At 59.2% G+C, this 15650-nt stretch overlaps 5 protein-coding genes across 5 annotated transcripts in view; all 5 read left to right on the top strand.

The window, feature by feature from the left end:
- Positions 1-3148: 3148 nt before the first annotated feature.
- LDBPK_312720 (acetoin dehydrogenase e3 component-like protein) lies at positions 3149-4786 on the top strand (the record flags this gene model as incomplete). Its single annotated transcript, XM_003863311.1, has 1 exon — positions 3149-4786. One exon carries the CDS (start codon positions 3149-3151, stop codon positions 4784-4786), a length of 1638 nt encoding a protein of 545 aa, XP_003863359.1.
- Positions 4787-6805: 2019 nt separating this feature from the next.
- On the top strand, positions 6806-8242 carry LDBPK_312710 (2-oxoglutarate dehydrogenase, e3 component, lipoamidedehydrogenase-like protein; the record flags this gene model as incomplete). Its single annotated transcript, XM_003863310.1, has 1 exon — positions 6806-8242. The coding sequence occupies one exon, from the start codon at positions 6806-6808 to the stop codon at positions 8240-8242; it is 1437 nt and encodes a 478-aa protein (XP_003863358.1).
- Positions 8243-9154: 912 nt separating this feature from the next.
- Positions 9155-10252, top strand: LDBPK_312700 (serine/threonine protein phosphatase pp1(5.9), putative; the record flags this gene model as incomplete). Its single annotated transcript, XM_003863309.1, has 1 exon — positions 9155-10252. The coding sequence occupies one exon, from the start codon at positions 9155-9157 to the stop codon at positions 10250-10252; it is 1098 nt and encodes a 365-aa protein (XP_003863357.1).
- Positions 10253-12169: 1917 nt separating this feature from the next.
- Positions 12170-13348, top strand: LDBPK_312690 (hypothetical protein, conserved; the record flags this gene model as incomplete). Its single annotated transcript, XM_003863308.1, has 1 exon — positions 12170-13348. The coding sequence occupies one exon, from the start codon at positions 12170-12172 to the stop codon at positions 13346-13348; it is 1179 nt and encodes a 392-aa protein (XP_003863356.1).
- An 882-nt stretch (positions 13349-14230) lies between these two features.
- LDBPK_312680 (RNA polymerase ii largest subunit) overlaps positions 14231-15650 on the top strand; it is a gene marked incomplete at both ends in the record, with an annotated part of 4989 nt that continues 3569 nt past the window's right edge. Inside the window, one exon of the mRNA XM_003863307.1 lies at positions 14231-15650. This exon is cut by the window's right edge and continues 3569 nt beyond it. Within this exon, the coding sequence (XP_003863355.1) occupies positions 14231-15650 (1420 nt within the window).

Below are 15650 nucleotides of genomic sequence, written 5' to 3'. Positions count from 1 at the left end.
GAGTCCTCCGGGCTCCCATGTGGAGAGTCTCCACACCGTATTACGGCATGCCGCTGCTTGAGTCGACTGAAAGAGAGGCCTGGCACACAGACAGGGGGTGTGCAGGGTCTCAGAGTGCCCTGGCCTGGGGCCGGCCAACCTCCTCTCTGCGCTCATCCGGCGCGCACCTGGACCACCCCCTGATCACCCGCACGACAGACGCCACCGGTTCCGCCTTTGATCAGTATGCATGCCGCAGCTCGACAGAGACCGATGTGCTGTGCTTGCATGTGCGCCGATTCGATGACTTGTTCGTTTTTTTAATGACACTTGGATTAACATAATCGGTTGACCCATCCGTTGGTGCTCGTGTGCCTCGTGTTTCTCCCTGTTGTATAGGTGCTTTCTCGGTATATGTGCGTTATGCGTTCACATATGGGCTGCGATGTCGATGTGTGCCGTTGCACGCGTGTGTGGCTCTCTCGCTTTCTCTTCTTGGGTGTGCCGCTCTCAATCCGCCTCAACGTTTTTTGCCTTGTGTTGTGGGTCCATCTCCCGTGCGCGCAACGGCTCCGTTTTTTGTCTCTTGCCGAGCCTTGTGGTGGATGCGCGTTGGGGTGCCGCCTCACACCCTTTCTTCTCCCTCTCTTGGTTCCTCGAATATCACCATCGAGTGCTGCTTTGTGTTGTCCACCGCGCGTGTTGTGCTGATCTGCCCGCTGCCCGCGTCCGTGTTTCTGTCTGCTGTGCTTCTTTCATTTCGTTGCTTTTCTTTCTCGTTTGCCGTCCTCTTCCCATGTGCAGCTCGAGGCTCGGCTACCTCGCTTCAGGCGTAGTGGCGGTGCGTGCTCGCGCGAGGATTGTACGTATGCGTGTGGTGTATGTATGCGTATGCTTATACGTGTATGTGTGCTTGTTTGTGTGCATTTCGTTTTTACTTTTTGTCGTTGGCATTCTCACTGCACTCGCTGCATGTGTGCTCGGTACAAGGCTGAGTCTTGCCTCTGCTCTGTGTCTCTTTTTCGGGGGTCTCGATGTCTCCGCACCGACCGTGCGAGCAGACGGCCGCAACGCACTCTTAGCTTTTCTTCATCTGAATGAAGGAAAAGGAGAGGCGGGGAGGGGGCGCCCACACACTAAGAATGTGAAGTACGCCGCTGTCGTATCGTGCTCTGCGCAAAACGTTACGTGCGCGACACAGGCATTTGTGCGTCGACCTCTATTCGTGTTGCAACCCTGAGGTAAGAATTACGGACTCCTCCTATGGACAGTGAGCGTCCTCTCTTTCGCCCTTCCATGTCTTCGCAGTGCCCACTTTTCCGTTGTTCAGAGGGCTGCTTGCGGCTTCGGCGTCCGTCATTGTATTTTTAGTGCGCAGCAGCGTTGATGAGTCTGGGAACATTCTGTGTGCCGCTTTCTGTGTGCGAACTCGGCCTGGTGGTGATGCTGTCTGATGAAAAAGCAAGGTGTCGCTGTTTACGGTTGCCTGTCTCCCAGAGGAACTGGTTTCTTTTGGTGGAGCGGATTCGCGTGTGCAGCACCCCACCAGCTTGGTGCCCGTCCGCACGCTTGCCTGCGCTTCTGGTCCTCTACCCATCCCCACGCGTGAATGAGTTGATCATCTCACGCGACAGAGCTCGCGGAGCGGCATAAGGGCGAGAGTCCCTCGTGATACGGCAGCGGTTTTGCGCGCTCACTAATTACGCGTCTCGTGAGCGTCATGCGCAAGATGGGCCATGACCTCTATGGTCCGTCACGTTGACCTATGACTCCTCTTTGTGTGGACGTGTCTTCGCAGGTGCGGCCACCCGCAAATCGTTTTTCATTCGCTTTTTGTGTTACATGCACTCGCATGCTGCAGAGCAAGTACCCCTCCCCCTCCCTCTACTCTTCTCCCTATCGATTCACGGAAGAACCGACATGCTTGTGTGCATGTTGTGTGTGCGTGTGTGTGTCGCTGTCCTCTTCTGTTGTTCTGCGTACCTCTAGGGTACAGCGCTTGCTGCTGATGTTCACTCCCGCTCTCGCTCGTACGCCTCACGCAGCGCTGCTCTCCTTGCTGTGTCTGTTGCCTATTCTCAGGCGGAGACTGCGTAAGCCTTTCCGCTCCCTTTCTCCGTGTTTGCATGTGGGACGACGTGTGCGCATGCCTACCCGTGGGTGTGGCCCCTCCCCACTCCCGTTTGGCTCCGCTCTCGCACTTTGTGATGTGCGTGTGTGGTGTTGTCTGGTGCTGATGGGCTTTCTCTACCTTGGCGTTTTCCCTCCCCCTCTCTCTATCGATGCTGTTCGGTGTTCGCCCTGTTGTAGTGCACCTCTTGTAGTGGTGGTGGTGGGGGGGGCTTGTGCGTAGAATGTGCTCGTGTGCGTGCGTATGACGGACGTGCTCGTGGGATCCCCTTCGGATCGCTGCCATGCGCACTAGAGAAGACCAACAGCTGATCTACATCGACGTACTGCCCACTAATTCTCCATCTCCGCAGCTGCACGTTGAAGCCTGTGTACGAGAGCACGTCGTTTGCAGAGTCCGAAGGAGGGTTGTTGTTGTTGTGTTTTCCGGCAGCCACAGGAATCACATGAGAGCATCGATTCTCACCTTCAGTGGCCGGGCGTGACTTGGCCGCGCTAGAGTCGTGTTTCCACAACACCTCTACTCACGCCATCGCCCCTTGCTGCACTTTGCGACCCCGTCGCGCGTCTCCTCTGCATCTCACAAACCACAGGAAGGCCAACGTTTATACGGATGCTCGTCGCTCTTCTCCTCCGGTTCGGCGGAGTCACGCTAGTGCAGGTGCTCACGCACGCATCGTCACCTCCTCCGTCCTCTCGTGTTCTGGGCTATTCCACCACGCACCGCACCACGCACTCTGTACACCAAGGCGTCGACACATGCCCTCCGCAGGGACGCAAAAGACGAGCACGCCAAGCTCTCCATGGTGTGCGCCGAAGCCGCCCCTCTCAGCCACGGCGGACTGCGACCGCCCCTGTATTTAGGGTTCACCTCCCCGAAACACCCAAAGTGTCCTCGTCTTGCTTGTCTCTTGCTTCCCTTTCTCTTCGCCCGCGTGTGACCGCCTTGGCTTCCTCTCGCTCTCCATGTTCTTCTCCCGTTTCTGCCCCCCTCCCCCTCACACCCCCCTCCGCAGTAGTCCGCTCTCCGTCTGTCGTAATGCTGCGCCGTACACTGTACGTTCTCGCCCGCCCTCGCGAATTGGCCGCTGCGTCGCGGGACAAGGCGCACTTCGATGTGTGTGTCATCGGCGGTGGCCCTGCCGGCATTGCGGCGGCACTGCGGGCCGCCGATTACAACAAGCGCGTCTGCATCGTGGAGAAGGCGCGGCTTGGAGGCAACGACTTGTGGGACGGCGCGTTGCAGTCGAAGACCATGTGGGAGTGCTCGTCTATCATGGCCAAGATGCGCGGCGATGCAGCCATGCGCCTCTACGGCGAGAGCCTAGATCGCTACCTCGAGATCGACGAGGTCAAGATGCGGCAGTCAATGGAACGAGTGAGTCGCATCCGCGAGGAGCAGATCCAGGTCGCACTCAAAGCCTCGCCGAACGTAGAACTCGTGTTTGGCAGAGCGACCTTTAACAGCAACCACGAGATCCAGTGCCATAACAAGCGGACGAAGGAGTTCCGCAGCATCACGGCGGACTATTTCATCGTCGCCACCGGGTCGAAGCCACGGAAGCACCCTTACGTGGCAACAGACGGGCGGCTGGTGATGACCTCTGACCACATCATGCGAGCCCCACTGCCGAAGAGCTTGGTGATCGTGGGCGCTGGCGTGATCGGCTGCGAGTTTGCCAGTATCATCGGCCGCCTCGGCAAAACGAAAGTCTCCATCATCGACAAGGCGCCGCACATCCTGCCACGGGAGGACCCCGACATTGTTCGCGTGATCGAGAGTGGAATGGACCGCGCCGGCATCGTGGTCCACCACAACTCCGACCTCTATGATATGCAGCCGTGGGAGGAGACGGAGGAGGAGGCGAAGGCGCGGCACCCGGCCGACCCCGCGCCGCAGTCTGGCGTGCAGTACACTTTGATGGATCGCACGACGCGGAAACTGACAACATTCCAGGTGGAGCGCGCCCTCATCTCGATCGGCCGCGTGCCGGACTACTCCCGCCTCGGTATCGAGAATACCACTCTCAAGACACGTGGCAGCCAGCTGCACGTGAACGAGTTTGGCCAGTGCGTTGGCACGCCACACATCTTCGCCGTTGGCGACGCCGCTACGCACATGCAGCTCGTCAGCATGGGCGAGGCCCAGGCGAAGCTCGCCGTGGACTACATCTACGGCACGGAGCCAAAGGTGGTGCCGAACTTGACGGAGACCATGTCCAGCGTTGCCTTCCTGACCCGTGCCGTCGCCTCTGTCGGGTACAACGAGTCGCAATGCCGGGAGAAGGGCATTGCCTACATTGCTGCGCGGTACAGCTACGAGGTCGTCAGCCGTGCCGTGGCTGCTGCCAACACGAAGGGTTTCGTGAAAATCATCTGTGCCGACGACCCGGAGCGGCGCATCCTCGGCGTGCGGGCATTGGGCATGAACGCGAGCACACTCGTGGATATTGGTGCACTGGCCATTCAAAATGGCCAGAGCGTGTTCGACCTTGCGGGGCGCCTGACCGCGTATCCAGCCGTCTCGCAGGCCTTCCAAGAGTGTCTGCGGTCCATCCTAGACCTCCCAGCCCAGCTACATGCCGATCCGGCGCGTGGTGTCAAGCTGACGAAGTGGGCGCCACCTGACATGAGCAGGGGGGTGGCTTACAAGGGAAAGGCGGCGGCTTCCGGCTAGAGCAGTCCCAGGCAAAGAGGCTGGGCGAGTCGCCAGCGCAGCGCTGCCGGGCATCACCCGCTTTGGCGGAGGCTACCAGCGGTGCGACGCGCCACACCGACAGCGGTGCTCCTTCCGGGAACCACAACCCCGGCGCCTTCTTAGGTCAGTGAAGAGGCTGCCTTGAGAGCCAGTGGAGCGGGGACTAGCCGCCGTAAGGTATGCGTGTTGCTGGTGAGAGGTAAATGCACGCGCAAGGGCTATACATGCCTTGACACGTCTCTTGCGGTCCTCCCCTCCTCATCAAGCCTTTCTATACGGCAGGTCGGATTGCATGCGCGTCTACGCTGCTGCAGAGCCACCCGCCGCGCCTCAGCTCGGCTTCTGTTGTTGTTTTGCAATCGAAAGTTCTCGCTTCTGCATGTGTGCCCTTGGGGGGAGGAGGCGCCTGCTCTGTGTGCATGTGTATATTGCGCGGTGTATGCCCGCCCTCTACCCCCTCTTCGCTGAATCGATCGGAACGAAACGCGAGCGACGACACGTGCATGCGGAATTACCGGCTGCATTCCGAAACGCTCTCTTTTTATGGGTAGGCAGACACGTGGCAGGAGACGCTTTCAGGATTGTCGACGCCTCTATGCACGAACGGCGGCGTGCGAGCGCTCGGCGCGCGTTGTGTGGCGATTCAAGGAGGCGCCCCCCTCCCCTCTCCTCCCCTCCCTCACCGGCACACCGTTTGACCCGCTGAACTGCACTTGTGTTCTTTTCTGCACCTCTTCTTCGCCCCTCCTTTGATTGCATACGCGCAACTCATGGCCGACAAGGCATGCAGCAGCCATTCATCGATGCAGACGCACACGTTTCCACACCTCACGAACACCGTGCTCTAGCGAGCCTAATCGTTCCACCAGTAGCTCCTCACGCCTTGCGCTCTCCACGATGTCGTTAGACTTCCACTGACTCACGAACGCTTACGTGCAGCCCTCGTCGCCTCACCTCCTCCTCTCTTCTCGCCTTCCCTCTTTGGTGCGATCATCACTCTTTCTGTGTCTCTGTGCACCCCGATGGCGAGAGGACACACACCTCTCAGCACGTGGTGTCTCAGGGCTCAGTATCCCTCCCCCCTCTTTCTGTGAGGGGAGGTCAAGCAGCCTTCCTCTATAACGCTGCCAAAATGCCGGACAACTTCGTGTAGTGACAAGCCCAAGCACCTGCGGCGCCGAGGGAAGGTACGATCTGCTCATCGCTGCTGATGTCGGCGCCCGGGTTGTGGATGGCGTTGCGTCGGACCATATCTGCGGCCTCGAACATGCTTGTAGTATCCGTACAATTAGGCAAAGTGTCAAGACGACCCGAGCGTATCTCGCGCAACCCCTCGCACGGCCCCCCCCCCTGGCTAGGGTGCCTGCGCGCCACCCGGAGGGATGCAGTACGGCGCCGCCGGTGAAGCAATGCGTGGGTGGGTAGCGCTCGAGTCAGAGGCCATGCTCTCCAATGACCGAACCCGCGCATTGCTGTACCGCATGTGTCTACTACGGCACTGCAGCACGCGACGGGACCTGGTGACTGGGCCGCCCGTAGCGTGGAGGGGACCTCATGCTCTATGGCACAGAATGGCCAGGTCGAGGCGAAAACGCCCATGGAGACTTCAGAAGCCTCGCCAGCGCTCCTTTAGAACTGACCGCACTCTTTCCCTTTCTCCATCTCAGCCCAAACACACAGCTGGCGCCACCGTTGCTCTTGGACTCGCTCTGCCTTTGTTCGCCAAGCGACTCACCGCGGCGGGGAAGGAGCAGAGCCGGCCAATCCGCCTTCGATCCTTACTGTTACGAGCTACCGTCCTCGTCTTGTCCGCCTCGCTGCGCCTCCGCGGCCTTCGCGCCATCCTTGCCTTTTTCTCCGGTTCCCGCAGCAGTGAAGATGTTGTTCCGCTCTTCTGTTCAGCGTAATGTGCCGTTCCCGGTGCTCCGCAGCGCTGGTGCCTTTCCTCGGGTGGACCTCTGCATCATCGGAGGCGGCCCCGGCGGCATCGCGGCTGCCATGCGTGCCATCGGCTACGGCAAATCGGTCTGCATCGTCGAGGGCGGCCGGATAGGTGGCGCGGACTTGTGGGGCGGCACTGTGCCGTCTAAAATGATGTATGAAATTGCCCACTTCGCGGCCTCCCTGACGGGCCCGGAGTTTGCGCGGGACTTGGTGAACCCGGATGAGATGCAGAGCATTGTCGACAGCATCCCCAGCGAGCGCATCACGCAGCTGCTGAAGAAGACGTGTGCGGAGAAGGAACGCGAGTATCGCGCATTCTTGGAGGCATCGGGGGTGCAGCTGATTGAAGGTAAGGCAACATTCGCCAATCCGAACGAAATCGACATCCACACGGAGGGCACTGGCGAGTATCGCTCTCTTCAAGCCGACAACGTCGTCATCGCGACCGGCGCAATCCCGCGCAGCCACGCCTTTGCCAAGTGCGACCATAACCGCATCCTGAACTCCACTGACGTCTTTCAGCTGCCGATACCGGCGAGTATGGTGGTGATCGGCGCCGGGGCGATGGGGTGCGAGGTGGCGTCCATGTTCGCCAAGCTGGGACGCACCAAGGTCCGCTTGGTAGACAAGGCCCCGCGTATTCTGCCGAAAGAGGACGAGGACGTCGCGTCCTATGTGCAGCGTCACCTCATCCGTCGTGGCGTCGTCATTCATCAGGGCTGCCGACTCTTTGACCTGGAGGCTGGCGAGGAGGACTGCCGGTACTCGTTGCGCGACATCTTCAGTGGAGACATCGAGACCTACCACGCCGAGCGCGCTATGGTGGCGGTGGGACGCCAGCCCAACGTTGGGGCGCTGGGTCTGGAGAACACGAAGATGCGGGTTGAGAATGGGCAGCTCGACTGCGACGAGTACGGCCGCTGCAAGCCGTACAAGCACATCTACTGCATTGGAGACGCTACAGGGAGGCAGAAAACGGTAAACACCGCCCAAACGGCAGGCCAAGCAGTTGTTGACACCATGTTTGGCTGCTCCCCCAAGCTGGCTGTGAGCAACAACGCCCTCACGAACATTGCGACCGACATGTTCCTGGAGGATGAGGTCGCAAGCATTGGCCTAAGCGAGAAGCAGTGCCGTGCGAGGGGCATCGGCTACATTGTGGCGAGGCTTGAGTACAAGCACCTCACCCGCTCCATCGTGATGGGAGCGAAGGACGGGTTTGTGAAGATGATCGTGACGAATGACCGCGAGAAGCGAGTGTTGGGTGTGCGTGCCGTGGGGCCGCATGCCGGCTCCGTCGTGGAGGTGGCCTCGCTGCCGATTCTCAAAAACGAGTCCGTGTACACGATGCTCAAGCACAACCCCGCCTACCCGTCACTGGTGTCAGGGGTGATAGAATGCGCGGCGATGCTGGTCGGTCGCGGTGCCCGGTGCTCAAACGTGGTGGAAGGCATCTCCATAAAGGACTGGACCCCTGCCGACAGGGCGTAGCGCCAAATGAGGAAAGGGAGAGCGTGATCGTTGTGTGCGTCCTCTGCCTTTGGGGCAACAGAAATCTCTGTGCAACGCAGGCACCCCTCCGTGTGCGCGCGCGCCCCTTGAAATCACTGGAGGGAGCGAACAACGCGCGGCAAAGGGCAGCGATGCGGAGGGAAGAGAAGGGTGCTGAAAAGAAAAGAGAGAGAGGGAGAGAGGCGCCTGCTGTGGCGCAGGCCGTGATATGCCGCTCCCTCCGTGGCGGTCCTTTCACAGCGGATTACGTATGATGCCTTCTCCTTTCTCTGCGTCTCGTCTCCCGCCACATTGTTGGATGTGGACGGATATTTGGTTTACGGGTGCTCAGTGAAGCAGGGTGGCGAAGGAGGAGGGGCGATACTGGTGCACGGCGGTGAGCGGGCACCGTGCCAAATTTGCCGACGAAGCACAAACTCCGCCACACCTTTGCATGGCTGTCTCGCACATACACACACGCACATATCTATATATATATATAGGGGCGAACAAATGATGTACGTTGCCGTAGCACTTTCCTGCTCACGTCGCTGAGGAGAGGAGGAGGATGCCAAAAATCGACGCGACTAAGCATGCGCCCCTTCCTGTGCCCCCACCCCTTTTCCTTCCCTTGCGCACTCTTCTGCTGACGACCATCAACACCCTCTTTTACGCTGCCTTCTTTCTGCTCGGCTGCTTCGCCATGCTGTACTCTGCCGTCAACGCTGCATGCGCACTCACCCGGTTCATGCATCTGCCCCGTCAGCCTTGTTAAGTGGCTATTAATCGCCGACGCCTCATTTTTTTTCTCTCTTGGTAAAGTGCTGGTGGCGATCCGCGAATTGTCGCACTCGTGCACGTGCAACACTGAGCAGCCTGTAGGTGCCATAATTCTAGTCGAGCTGCGAGACAATGGTTGGGCTTTCGAAGGTAGAGGTCATTATCGGCAAGCTGCTGCTGAACCCGGCCCACAACACGGCCGCGCCGAAACGAGATGCAAATAGCCCTCTCTCGTCTTTTGCAAGGCAGTCGCGGCTGAAGGCCTTCCAGGCAGAGACGGCAGCTGCGGCTGCGGCTGGGGCACCCAAGGCAGATTCGGCCAATCGCACCGGCCACACTCGAGGCCGCAGCAGTAGCAGCATCTCCGACCCGCGGGAGTTCGCGACGGGGGAGATGACGGAGGAAGAGGTGGTGTACCTCGTGATGGAGTCGCGAAAGTTATTCATGTCGCAGCCGATGCTGATCGAGATAGAGGCCCCGGTGAACGTGTGCGGTGATGTGCACGGACAATATCACGACCTGCTGCGCCTCTTCGAACTTGGCGGCTACCCGCCGGATAGTAACTACATCTTCCTCGGCGACTACGTTGACCGTGGCGAGCAGTCGCTAGAAACCGTTTGTCTGCTGCTCGCCTACAAGCTGAACTTCCCCAACAACTTTTTCCTTCTCCGTGGCAACCATGAGAGCAGCAGCATCAATCGCATCTACGGCTTCTTCGACGAGTGCAAGCGCCGCTACAGCGTAAAGCTCTGGAAACTCTTTACTGACACCTTCAACTGCATGCCGGTGGCCGGTCTCATCGACGGACGCATTCTGTGCATGCACGGCGGCCTTAGTCCGGAGCTGCACAACCTAGATCAAATCCGTCGCATTCTGCGGCCATCTGACGTGCCGGATAGCGGTCTCATCTGCGACCTGCTCTGGTCGGACCCCGCCGATGACCCGATCATCGGCTTTGGCGAGAACGACCGCGGCGTTTCATGGACCTTTGGGGAGAACGTGGTGGAGAACATCACTCAGGCGCTGGACCTGGACCTGATCTGCCGTGCGCACCAGGTCGCCGAAGAGGGCTACAAGTTCTTCGCGAAGCGAAAACTCCTGACCGTTTTCTCGGCTCCCAACTACTGTGGCGAGTTCAACAACTACGGGGCCTTCCTGTGCGTCGATGAAAACCTCATGTGCAGCGTAAAGCAGCTCGTGCCGCTCTTCGAGGTGGACGACTTCGAGTGAGAAGGGAGAAGACTGGATGCAGGTGTGTGGGGGGTGATCGAGTTGTGCTTTTTTTTTTCGCAGTTTCTTGCGGTAGGCTATGCCTCTTCTCTTTCTGTGGTTAGTGAAGCTGAGGCTCTTGCTGTTGCACGTGGTTGTCGATCCCTTGCCCTCGTGCTGATTTTCCCCATGATATGGGTGTCTTGCTGCCATGCACAGGCGCGGATGCGCAGCTTCCTTTGGGGCGGCACCCCCTGCCCATACCGTACGTCCCCTCGATGCGACCACGCCGCGGCAGATGCGCACGTGTCTCTCCCCGTTGGCGTGCCCGTTGTGCAGGTCCTGCGTCGCACTGCTCCTTTTCTTGCTTTGTTCTCGCTTGGGCTCTGTACCATCCCCTCTCTTTCTCCGTGTATGCGTGTGCGTGCGTGCCGCTTGCGTGGTGGCCTTTCCTCCTGCGCTGCACCTCGTGCACGTGTCTGTAGGTGGGCGTGTTTCTTGTTTTCTCTCTCTTTTTGATGTGTGCGCGGCTCGAACGTGCCCTCGCCCTCACTGCCTCGTCTCTGTTCTTGTCATCGAGAGTACTGCGACACTCAGTCGCCCTGCGACACTCAGTCGCCCTGCGACCGCTCCGGTGGGCTTCTCTTTTTTTGGAAGGGGCTATGAAGGACATTTCTGGCACGTGATGGGATGTGCGCTCTCTGCTTTAACGCCGCATTTGCCAGTGGGGCCACGACAAGCACATGTTTGTCGCCGTTGGCGCAGCATTCAGCAGACGTCGCCCTCCCCCTCCCCCTCCACCTTCCCCTTCCGGTGACGTGCTGCACACCTTCTCCCAGCACAACCTCCAATATGCACACTCAGAGACAGTGGCCGACATCCCAAGTCTTTCCCTTTCGGTTGAACGGTGTACGTCACGAATTTGAATGCTGTAAGCTTGCTCCTTGTCTTTGCTGTGCTGCTGCTGCTCTCTCTCTCTGGCGGGGAGAATAGAGGGCGGAGGAGGCACGTTGGATCATCACAAGCGCGCTTCACTCTTCTCTCTCTCTTTGTATGCATGTTTGTTTTCTCCTCGTCGCTGCTCCATGGGCGTTTACAGTTGTTGCTGTCGTGTGTGCGTTTTCTGTGACCGACTGGCCATGTTGTTGTAGTTGTAGTGCGCGTTGTGTCATGTTGTATGTCTGGAAAGCGAAGGTTCGTGCTGGCTTCTCTGCTGTCTGTGTGACCTTTAGCGGGAGTTTCTGCTCTGACGCGCGCGAGATACTTTTCCGTGGGCTGCACCTCTTTTTTTTGGGGGAGGGAGGTGGGGCGCGGCAGTCTGTGCTGGGGCTCGTCGCACGTTTTTTGTTTCTGGTGTTCACGCTTTCGTAGCGCTGTGTCATCGTTGCTGGTCTTCCACCACAAACTCTGAAACTTATTTCCGCCTTTACAGGAAAGCAGAGTGTTGTCGGCACCCTATTCGTGTGCACGCATGAAGGCACGAGGATCTTGCTGCCTTGCTGTTGATGCAGTGGCTTGATCTCCGCTGCGTGGAGTATCTGTGAACGTATCCGCTCTCTGGGCCTGGATATGCGTCTGCTCCTCTCGTGCATAACACTTCGACTCCCTCACTGTCTCCGTCTTTTTCGAGCTGTGCTGACTCCTCGGATTGTCTCTCTCATCTCATCTTTCATCACCGGTTTAGAGAAGCCGCGTGGCCGGGCACATGCAGACCTTTCAGGGATGCAGAGAATACAGCCTCGGTGCTTGCCTGCTTTCCTTACGTTGGGCCTCTCTCCCCTCCCCCTTCTCGCCAACACCTTGAGCTTCCACGTCTCTGCACACATCGTTGCAGGCCGTAGCTGTGCAGCCACCATACAGTGTGTTTTCATGTCCTGCCCACAACACACTGTCGCTCACGTCTCTCCGGCACTGAGGCGTTGATCATTCCTACTTCGAATGAACCGATGCAGTCTGCGGCAACAGGGGGCGCGTCTCGATACGGTGAAGCCAGTGAAGCAGGCTTTCCCAGCTGATGTGCCGCCGGCTGCGCACTCCCCCGCGGGTGCGCCAGATGGACACGGGACTGTTTTCTCTCATCATGATGGCGAGGCGCACAATGACACGGCACGCCGAGACGAGCAGGCTAGCTACTCATCGCAGTCTCCTCTGCCGCCGGCTCCCTCGGCGGTCACACCCTACACAGGCAACTGGCCTCCTTATGCTCTGCTTCTCGTCTCTTGCTTGATCGTAGCCGCGGCGGGGCTCGGCGGCAGTGCGGCTCGTGTGGCGCTGCAGAAGTGCTTTGAGAAGAGCCCCTTCTTTCCGAAGTACAACTACATCGGGCCCAACATTCTGGGCAGCTTCTTGATGGGCTTCTCTGTGACCGTCCTCCCACCCGAGGCCGCGCTGCCCTTGACCTACCGCGCCCTCTGCGTCGGCTTCTGCGGCAGCTTTACGACGTTCAGCTCGTGGATTGTCAAGGTGATGGTTCAGAACACCGTCGCAGATGCCTTTGAGCACCTGCTCATTGGCGGCACAATGCCCCTTGTTTTCTTCCTCTGGGGCCGTGACTGCGGGCGTGGCGTGCGGTGGTGCTGTGCGCATGTCGTTGGCTCTCCGTGGGAGACATGGCCATTGCACTGCTCGCTGCTTCGTGCCGTTGATGCCGTCGTGCTTGTCCTTGTGGTTCTTGCATCGGTCCTATCGCCGGTTCTTGTGCTGGTGTACATCAGCGAGGGCGGCATCCGTGCCATCTCCGCCGACGACGTTCGCGTGGTGGCGCTCGCCCCTGCCGGCGCGGTCACCCGCTTTGTGCTCTCGGTCTGCCTAAACAAGAGGGCCTGCGCCGCTCAGTTCCCACTGGGCACGCTAGCAGCCAACCTTCTAGGTGTGCTGCTCGCTGTCGTCATGTGCAACATGGAGGTCAACCACCTCTCCTGCGAGTGGTGCATCGTTGTCCGGAATGGCATCGGCGGGGCGCTCTCCACCGTCTCCTCCGTCGCGAACGAGCTGGTTAGTTTCTACGGCAGCGGGCGAATGCCGCTAGCTTACGTCTACGCGCTGGTGTCAGTTGGTTTCAGCGTCTTCATTGCCGGCGTTGGACGACCTCAACTTCACCGCCGCGGCGTGAGCTGAGCATCTCCGGCTAGTGCTTCAAAGGGAAGAGCGCGATGCAGCGGCAGTGACGAGGCGCAGTGCATCCCGTAGGCCGCGCTCCTTTCTTGGTTTCCTGCCACCGCCTTCCGCTTCACACTGCCCCCTCCCTTTTATATGTGGACTTCTATGTGTTGTGCTGTGTGCGTGCTGACGTGTGTGAGCGCCCTGCCATCTGCTTATACGGTTGTGCGCCGTATCACAGATACAAAACAATGGTGCGCATTAAAAGCAGATTTCATGTCGAAGGGAGATGATGAGGCTCCCGTTGCAGCGAGTAGCTTGCTCGCCTCAGTGGCGGTACAAACCGTTTGCAGAGCGACCCACATTGAAAAGCAGAGCAGGTGACACGTCCAAGCCCTCTAGTGAGCTGACGTGTAAAAATGCTCGAACGCCATTCTCCCTCTCCTTCTCTCCCGCCCGCCCGCATCACTTCACCGCTGCCCTGCACTTCTACGTCCGCTGCAGGTGTATGTGTGTGTTTCTCACATCTCGCGTATCTCCGTGACTCTTTTTTGTTTTTCAGAAGACACCGCTCCCGCCGCTTGCCTTTTCCGTCGGCACCACTGATAGAGCACAAACCACAAACGCGACATTGCCCTTGTGCCCTCTGCGGAGCCGTGCTGAGCAGCCGTGGGGGGAGGGGCGAGGCAGTCGCAACGGTTTCAGAGGGACGTGCATTGCAAGTAACTTTTTTTTTATAGCCGGAGCGACTGTGTTTAGTGCTTGGTGGCCTCGGAGTGACAGCGGATACCTGTAGGCTCGCTCGCCTTGGCGCTTTCAACCGCCCGCTCTCTACCTCACTCTCCCTTTCAAGGGTTTTCAGCTTCGCTCCTATCCCCTTAACAGGACAGCTTCATAACGATGTCGGGTGGTGCGCCTCTCCCGCCTTCGCAGATGCCACTGCAGAAGGTGCATGAGGTTCAGTTTGAGGTGTTCAAGGAGGCGCAGATCAAGGCCTATGCCAAGTGCATCATCGAGCATGCCAAGTCCTACGAGCACGGCCAGCCGGTGCGGGGCGGCATCAACGACCTGCGCATGGGCACGACAGACTTTGAGTACAGCTGCGAGACCTGCGGGCTGAAGCACCCGGAATGCCCCGGCCACTTTGGCTACGTGGAGCTGGCCGAGCCGATCTTCAACATCAACGTGTTTGACGTCGTGCTGATCGCGCTTAAGTGCGTCTGCAAGTACTGCGGCGCGCTGCTGATGGACACAAATGACCCGTCAGAGATGAAGAAGATCGCGCATCTGCAGGGCCTCAACCGCCTGCGCATGGTCGCCAAGCTCTGCGGCAGCGTGTGCAAGCGGAGCAAGGACATTCAGGGCTGTGAGGGCAAGGGCCGCCAGCCGCGCATCGGCCGCTTCGCTGGCATCTACCCAGGTCTGCAGATCAAGGTTACTCAGGAGGAGCAGGATTACGTGTGGCACGCCGAGAACGCGCGGCAGGTGCTGGACCGCGTCTCGGACAGCGATGCCCTCATCATGGGCTTCGACCCGCGCTTCTGCCACCCACGGGACTTGATCCTCACGGTGCTGCCGATTCCCCCGCCGCAAGTCCGCCCCGCCGTCGCCTTCGGCCCGGCCAAGTCGGATGATGAGCTCACCCACCAAATCATGTCCATTGTGAAGCGCAACATTCAACTACGCAAGGACAAGGAGTCCGGCGTCAAAGCCGCCGTGGACCGCTCGCGCGCACTTCTGCAGGAGCACGTTGCCACTTTCTTCAACAATGCCTCCACCTACTACAAGCCCGCCAAGGTCGGCGACACCAAGAAGCTCAAGTCACTGACGGAGCGGCTGAAGGGGAAGTACGGCCGGCTGCGCGGCAACTTGATGGGCAAGCGCGTAGACTTTTCGGCCCGCACGGTCATCACCGGCGACCCAAACATCGACGTCGATGAAGTCGGCGTACCGTTCTCCGTCGCCATGACGCTGACCTTCCCGGAACGGGTGAACGTGATTAACAAGAAGCGTCTGACGGAGTTTGTGCAGCGCACCACGTACCCTTCGGCCAACTACATCATCCGACCGAACGGCAACGTAACGAAGCTGGCTCTCGTGAAGGATCGCAACGCCGTCCACCTCGACGTTGGCGACGTGGTCGAGCGCCACGTCATCGACGGCGACGTTGTGCTCTTCAACAGGCAGCCGACGCTGCACCGCATGAGTATGATGGGGCACCGCGTCCGCGTGCTGAACTACAACACCTTTCGCCTGAACCTGTCCTGCACGACGCCGTACAACGCCGATTTCGACGGCGATGAGATGAACCTGCATGTTC

The sequence above is a fragment of the Leishmania donovani genome, chromosome 31, assembly GCF_000227135.1.
Source record: "Leishmania donovani BPK282A1 complete genome, chromosome 31".
Classification (NCBI taxonomy): Eukaryota; Euglenozoa; class Kinetoplastea; order Trypanosomatida; family Trypanosomatidae; genus Leishmania; species Leishmania donovani.
This window is presented reverse-complemented; position numbering and strand designations above follow the sequence as displayed.